At 39.3% G+C, this 7,845-nt stretch overlaps 1 protein-coding gene across 2 annotated transcripts in view; it reads left to right on the top strand.

Annotated features, from left to right (window-relative positions):
* LOC107591780 (interferon-related developmental regulator 2-like) overlaps positions 1-7,112 on the top strand; it is a 15,517-nt gene extending 8,405 nt beyond the window's left edge. For both annotated transcript variants that reach the window (XM_016281025.1, XM_016281026.1), the window contains 8 exons: positions 1,261-1,418; positions 1,940-1,993; positions 2,085-2,263; positions 4,643-4,751; positions 4,827-4,961; positions 5,145-5,273; positions 5,945-6,037; positions 6,234-7,112. In XM_016281025.1, coding sequence (XP_016136511.1) covers positions 1,261-1,418; positions 1,940-1,993; positions 2,085-2,263; positions 4,643-4,751; positions 4,827-4,961; positions 5,145-5,273; positions 5,945-6,037; positions 6,234-6,314 — 938 coding nt within the window. In that variant the 3' untranslated portion in view covers positions 6,315-7,112. The remainder of the gene's footprint in view (positions 1-1,260; positions 1,419-1,939; positions 1,994-2,084; positions 2,264-4,642; positions 4,752-4,826; positions 4,962-5,144; positions 5,274-5,944; positions 6,038-6,233) is intronic.
* The last annotated feature ends 733 nt before the right edge of the window (positions 7,113-7,845 follow it).

Below are 7,845 nucleotides of genomic sequence, written 5' to 3'. Positions count from 1 at the left end.
TCACTATGTGGGAAGATTTGCATAACGCCACCCAAATGTTCACGCAAGGCGTAACGGCGTAACTTTTATTCTCGCTGTAGTATTGTTGTTGCCGCCGCTGCCGCCATGTCGTGAAGGCGCTGTGTGAAAGCGAAAGGCTTTCACCATGGACGAAGCGGAGTCCAGCCCGGGGTCGTCACATGTGGTTGCCGCAAGCACACCCGCTGTGCCGTTCTCGCGCTGTGGATCGCCGGATCGGCTTTCACCGTGGGCGAAGCGGAGTCCAGCCCGGGGTCGTCACATGTGGTTGCCGCAAGCCCGCCGGCCGCTCCTTCATTGAATCCGCCGGCCACGCCGTTCTCAAGCCCGCCGCCTCCGCTCACTCTAGGCCGCCGTGTGTGACAATGTGTTTCGTTGTGAAAGCGAAACTACTTTGTTTGGCCTTCCAAAAGAGGACACGACTAGAAATCAGTGGTTAAGTTGTATTTACAACACTATTCCAGAACAGTTCAACCCAAATATTCAGATGTGTACAGCACATTTTATGGAGGACTGTTTCCTGATCCTGGTAGAGTAGACTACAATGCCGGCTGTTCTGACTCACAGACTGTAAGTACGTTTTTTATATTTAAAGAATTTGCCACTGACGATTCAAACATGAGTTTTGAGCAGTGTACAGTAGCGTTTGTAGTTTGTCATTTCTCCAATCACAAATGCAGACATGGTTTTATGTTTACACGGCGCGATACAACGCGTAAAAAGACAGGTCATTATAATCCGTAAATATGTCCCCACTGGATGGAACAAATGCCTCGTTTATAATGGGTTTGAATGTTTTTGTCTCGTCGCACCGGGACACGGCATCACAGTATGTTTAGGGGCGTAACATTTCCGTCACACGCTTGAGGTATTCGACCAATCACAACGCACTAGATAGCTGGCCAATCACAGCACACCTCGCTTTTCAGAAAGGCGGGGCATAGAGGAGAAACAATAATGTACAGTATGTGGAAAATTGTTTTTTGTACCTTAAACCGCATAAACACATTTCATTACACAAAATAATGTTCTTTTTAGCAACATCATATGACCCCTTTAAAATGTAACATTTTATCATTTTTAATATTTTACTTTTTTTTATTATATGAAAATTCACTTATTTTATTTTTTATAATATGTAGAGAAATCCCAGGCTGCACTTGGATGTAGACATGTTATCTGTGGTTTCTCTTTGCACATAAACTGGGTTTACTAACTTGATAAAGTGTCTTTTATCTGTAGGTGGAGGAGAGGAGCAGGCCGCTGCTGCTACAGTGTGCGCTCTCTTGTGCATGCAGCTTGGTGGCGGAATTGAAGGTGAGGAGGGCTTCAAGATGCTCCGCCCCATCCTCAGCTCTATCTTGATTGACAGTTGTGCCAGCCTGTCAGCTCGACAGAGTGTGAGTTGATGCCTCAATATATGTCTATAAACTTTTATTTGTTTATAATGTTCTTTTTAGCAACATCATATGACCCCTTTAAAATGTAACATTTTATCATTTTTAATATTTTACTTTTTTTTATTATATGAAAATTCACTTATTTTATTTTTTATAATATGTAGAGAAATCCCAGGCTGCACTTGGATGTAGACATGTTATCTGTGGTTTCTCTTTGCACATAAACTGGGTTTACTAACTTGATAAAGTGTCTTTTATCTGTAGGTGGAGGAGAGGAGCAGGCCGCTGCTGCTACAGTGTGCGCTCTCTTGTGCATGCAGCTTGGGGGCGGAATTGAAGGTGAGGAGGGCTTCAAGATGCTCCGCCCCATCCTCAGCTCTATCTTGATTGACAGTTGTGCCAGCCTGTCAGCTCGACAGAGTGTGAGTTGATGCCTCAATATATGTCTATAAACTTTTATTTGTTCGATTACATAAACATTTAAAATGGGATTGTTTACTTATATCTCCACCTTTTGTCAGTGCGCTCGAGCTCTGGGTATGTGCTGCTACGTGTCTGCCTCAGATGATGCAGAGGTATGATCAGATCTTGTAAAATGCATATGAATATTTATAGATCCGCATGTTTGTAGAAGTATCATCTGTCTTTTCCTCCTGTCTTTTTCAGGACCTGCTAAAATCTCTTGGTCATTTGGAGAGTGTGTTTATGGGTGCATATCCCCTGGGTGATGGCACTCTGCCCTCTGTCAAAGCTGGGGCCCCTGCACTCCACAGTGCCGCCCTGCAGTCGTGGGCTCTGCTCTGTACCCTCTGCCCTGCGTCACGCATTAACACCATTCTCAACATGTGAGTTTGATTCGCAAGAAAACATCTTTGCACAAACTCAAACTCTACCAAAAACTCACTGCACCTAAAAAAAAGTACAGAAAGTCTAGGTGCATAAGCCACAATAGTCCAAATAGCCAAAAAGATGCAAAAAAAGGGTCTGCACACTACTAAGGTGATAAAGTACAACAAAAAAGCAAATGCAAGATGACCACACATTTACTGAGGAATGGCCAATACTTGTTTTGATAATGTTTGGACCCACAAATCTACTCATACCTCCTTGCTGAACTTTTGTAACAAAAATAACTTCAACAACAACAAAAAAAACCTACTTTTTCTATGCTCTCACTATTTTTTTTTATATCCTTCTTTGTTCCTAGCCTGTACTATTGTACTATAACTTTAAATTGCCAGCACCTCTCGTGGTATTGCATCCTTAAGATGAGTCACTTTTTATTTCTCATTTGTAAGTCGCTTTTATAATTTTATAATTAGGCACTGAAGAATGTCATGTTGTGGTTATTTCACATTTGATTGTTTCTTGTCTTTTTCACCCTTATAGTGAATGGGCTTGCAACTTTTTGCCTGTTTATAATGGGTTTGAATGTTTTTGTCTCGTCGCACCGGGACACGGCATCACAGTATGGTTAGGGGCGTAACATTTCCGTCACACGCTTGAGGTATTCGACCAATCACAACGCACTAGATAGCTGGCCAATCACAGCACACCTCGCTTTTCAGAAAGGCGGGGCATAGAGGAGAAACAATAATGTACAGTATGTGGAAAATAATGTTTTTTGTACCTTAAACCGCATAAACACATTTCATTACACAAAATAATGTTCTTTTTAGCAACATCATATGACCCCTTTAAAATGTAACATTTTATAATTTTTTATATTTTACTTAAATTTTTTTATTATATGAAAATTCACTTATTTTATTTTTTATAATATGTAGAGAAATCCCAGGCTGCACTTGGATGTAGACATGTTATCTGTGGTTTCTCTTTGCACATAAACTGGGTTTACTAACTTGATAAAGTGTCTTTTATCTGTAGGTGGAGGAGAGGAGCAGGCCGCTGCTGCTACAGTGTGCGCTCTCTTGTGCATGCAGCTTGGTGGCGGAATTGAAGGTGAGGAGGGCTTCAAGATGCTCCGCCCCATCCTCAGCTCTATCTTGATTGACAGTTGTGCCAGCCTGTCAGCTCGACAGAGTGTGAGTTGATGCCTCAATATATGTCTATAAACTTTTATTTGTTTGATTACATAAACATTTAAAATGGGATTGTTTACTTATATCTCCACCTTTTGTCAGTGCGCTCGAGCTCTGGGTATGTGCTGCTACGTGTCTGCCTCAGATGATGCAGAGGTATGATCAGATCTTGTAAAATGCATATGAATATTTATAGATCCGCATGTTTGTAGAAGTATCATCTGTCTTTTCCTCCTGTCTTTTTCAGGACCTGCTAAAATCTCTTGGTCATTTGGAGAGTGTGTTTATGGGTGCATATCCCCTGGGTGATGGCACTCTGCCCTCTGTCAAAGCTGGGGCCCCTGCACTCCACAGTGCCGCCCTGCAGTCGTGGGCTCTGCTCTGTACCCTCTGCCCTGCGTCACGCATAAACACCATTCTCAACATGTGAGTTTGATTCGCAAGAAAACATCTTTGCACAAACTCAAACTCTACCAAAAACTCACTGCACCTAAAAAAAAGTACAGAAAGTCTAGGTGCATAAGCCACAATAGTCCAAATAGCCAAAAAGATGCAAAAAAAAAAAGGGTCTGCACACTATTAAGGTGATAAAGTACAACAAAAAAGCAAATGCAAGATGACCACACATTTACTGAGGAATGGCCAATACTTGTTTTGATAATGTTTGGACCCACAAATCTACTCATACCTCCTTGCTGAACTTTTGTAACAAAAATAACTTCAACAACAACAAAAAAAACCTACTTTTTCTATGCTCTCACTATTTTTTTTTATATCCTTCTTTGTTCTAGCCTGTACTATTGTACTATAACTTTAAATTGCCAGCACCTCTCGTGGTATTGCATCCTTAAGATGAGTCACTTTTTATTTCTCATTTGTAAGTCGCTTTTATAATTTTATAATTAGGCACTGAAGAATGTCATGTTGTGGTTATTTCACATTTGATTGTTTCTTGTCTTTTTCACCCTTATAGTGAATGGGCTTGCAACTTTTTGCCTTTGTTGTTACAAAGTCACAATCCAAAACAGTTCTGATATCTAAGCCACAGTGAATACAGAAGACGTTATAATGTTTTATGTATTGCTTTCATCAGGGTGAAAAAAAAGCCATGTGACAACACCCAGATTGAATAGATAGACTTATTTGTCTGTAAAATGATCTTTGTCTTTGTCTGTCTTTTAGCCACTTGCCACATCTACATGCGTGTTTAGAAAGCAGTGAGGTGAACTTCAGGATTGCTGTGGGAGAGACCATCGCTCTGCTGTATGAACTGGGACGGGACATCGATCAGGTGTGTGTTGTGTAAGGGTGAAGAAGTTTGCATGTCAGGAAGATGGCAGTGTACATAATGTATGTTGTGTTTCAGGAGTTTGAGTATGAGGACTGCGATGCATTGTGTGACAGTCTAAAGAGCCTAGCGACTGATGGAAATAAACATCGTGCTAAAAATGACCGCAGGAAACAGCGCTCAATCTTCAGAGAGGTGCTGCACTACATTGAGGTGAAAGGAGAACCACAACTCATGCCTTTTTATTTTTAAATAACATGTAATTAAATTACATCCAAATATTTTATAGCAACTTTGCATGCAGGGCTAATAAGCCAAGTTGATCCAGGACTGTCTTAGATGGTTATGGTTTTAAGATTTACCGACATCAGACCAAACATTCCTTCTTATTTTCAGAATGAAGATTTCACAGAGGAGAAGATCCAGTTTGGGATTGAGGCCATCTACATTGATGGCTGGATGCGCCGCAAGATTTATGATGCCTTTAAGGAAGTGCTCGAGTCTGGAGTCAGACACCACCTACAGGTGAGGAGGACCAATTGCAGCTCACTGTTGGCATCATGCTTGGCATAAATAACACTGTGTAGTACTAGAGAAAAATGTTGATTAAAATATTTCTAAATGAATCAATATTGAATGAAATCAGAATTGAAATGCAAGCTTCTGATTCTAATTTAAACGAATCAGAAATTCAGTGCTTTGTAGTGAAAGTTTCTGTATATACTGTATTAAGTTTTGGAATTTCAAGAGCTGAATGTTCAGGGATCCTACTTTATTTAACCAATGATTTAATGTGATGTTTGTGATTTACTGGTTAAGGGTTTTAAAAGTTTTTCACTCTCAATTTCTACTCTTAACACAATTTACAGCTTGTCATTACTAGAAAAATGTATATTCTTTATAAAATACCTATGGCATTTTAAAATTCTGTTAATTTTCGTGACATTTCCAAGACTACAAATCAAATTTATTCATAATTAGGCTACCTCAAATATCAAGGTTTTTGTAGACCATTTGTAGAGTTTTTAGTTTTTGTGACTTATTTTAATGCTTTTAGCTTGTTTTAAATAATTTAAAGTCATCTTGAGGCTCCCATTGAGGTTTCTTGAGCTCCCCCATACAGGCCCCAACCCCATGTTTGAGAACCACTGCACTTGTGTAAGGTTTGTTATGAGTTTTTGTGTCTGTTTGTGTAGTTTAATCCTTTATTAAGGGATATTTTTGGACTCGGACCTCCTCTCATCCTGGATGCGTCTGTCAAAGCCAGCAGGATCTCCCGCACAGAGAGGGTAATCTTGAACCTTTTCGTTTATAATAAATAACGAAAGGTGACACTGACATAACAAGAAGTCTTAGTTTGCAGAGTGAAGTCCGATTCAATTGATTTTGGGAGCTGTCTGCCAAAAAATGCAAATGAAATCAGCACTATTTTTTCGTTAAGGTTTTGTGTGTATATTTATGCAACTTTGGTTTGTCTCTTCACAGCATCTGTTTAACTCTGCTGCATTCAAAGCTCGGACTAAATTAAGGAACAAAGTAAGGGACAAACGTGCCGACGTGATGTGAGGATGAAGGCAACAAAGAGAGAAACACTACATCCTTAAAATCCCCTCGGCTCACATGAAATTATAGTTTGACATACTGCCAAGCCAGAGACTTAACAATGGACATGCGTGACTGTCTGAGTGTGAAAGGCTGGGTGTGTGCACGTGTGTATGTGGTGTTGTGTTTTTATTTAACATCACGGTGTGAAAGCTAGGAATCCTACAATTAAACAAACATGAAATATTGTATCTTTATAACAACCTCTTGTAAGGCTGTATTCAGCTTTTCTGTTGAAACCTGTTTTACCTCCTCAAGTGTTTTTGGGACAAAAGAGAATTTTTATCATTGAAACATTAACTTTTTACAGCTCTGCTACAAACAAAGAGGCCAAGAAAACGTACTGTTTTGTAGTTTTTCTATATGCATTTATATAAATGGATTATGCATTCTGATGATGCAAACAAATGAAAATTCATCTTTGACTGCAGGTTGCCAGAGTTAGTGTAGACCGTTTTGTTAAACCTCTCTCACTGCCACTAAATAAACCATATTTCACATCTTAATTCTACTCATCTTCTGAAAAGGGTTTTCAGAAGATGAGTAGAATTAAGATGTGAAACGTTGTTTTTTTTATTTTGGCTCAGTGTGATGCAGTCCAATAAGGTTCTTGCATCATTGTACCCTCACCACAAGCTCATGTCTGCCCATTTAGATCCCATTTTTCCCAACATTTCTTTTGAATTTCTTTCTAAATATCAAAAACCAGCATGTCAAGTTTTCTTTGAAGCAAAAGTACTGTATGCAGCAGCAGGATTTTGGAAGAGAAAACAAAATAAATTATGTAATTATCCTTAACAGCGTTGGAAGTCTTTTTGACCGGCGCAGATGTATTTTTAGTAAGAGAAAAAAAATTGTGAAGAAAGTGTGATGACTCGAACTGCTCTACAAATCTTATCAGCCTGGGTATTTAATTACATATCATTAAAATGTGTTGTTTGATACAGTCAGTTTAAACATATATACATTTATTGTTCGGTTGCTGTTATATTTCATTTTAAGTAACTATCATTAGGGTAATGGACATGTTTTGTAACTCTAATTTTGAAAAGCTTTTTACGCGTCTCCTTTCATGGGTACTCTCGCGAGATTTTAGACCTAACAGACTCGACACAAGTTTGGCTTAAATGTTCAGCCATACAAGTCAACATACAAAGGTGAATTATAACATTTCTGCATACTTAGCAATAAAGGTAGATCTATCAACTCCTATTGTGTCACGAATGAACAAGCAAGGTTACCAAAATACAGAGTTTATAACTCTACAGGTGAGTGCCCTTTTGATGCAGCGGCAAGACGCGACCAGCTGCGGACCTGCAAATCGGCCCGTGGCTGGAGGAGTCCGTCAGTGAATCAGCTGTTATTTCAGAGCGTTTCTTTTGTAATGGATTCATTGTCCCTCCCCCGTATTATATTTTGGGCCTGGCCATATAATGACATAAATTTGACTTTAAATTACACTAATTACTTTTTTTTAAGGTACAAGGCACTTTTT

Source organism: Sinocyclocheilus grahami, unplaced genomic scaffold, assembly GCF_001515645.1.
Source record: "Sinocyclocheilus grahami isolate Dianchi unplaced genomic scaffold, SAMN03320097.WGS_v1.1 scaffold146.1, whole genome shotgun sequence".
Lineage (NCBI taxonomy): Eukaryota > Metazoa > Chordata > Actinopteri > Cypriniformes > Cyprinidae > Sinocyclocheilus > Sinocyclocheilus grahami.
This window is presented reverse-complemented; position numbering and strand designations above follow the sequence as displayed.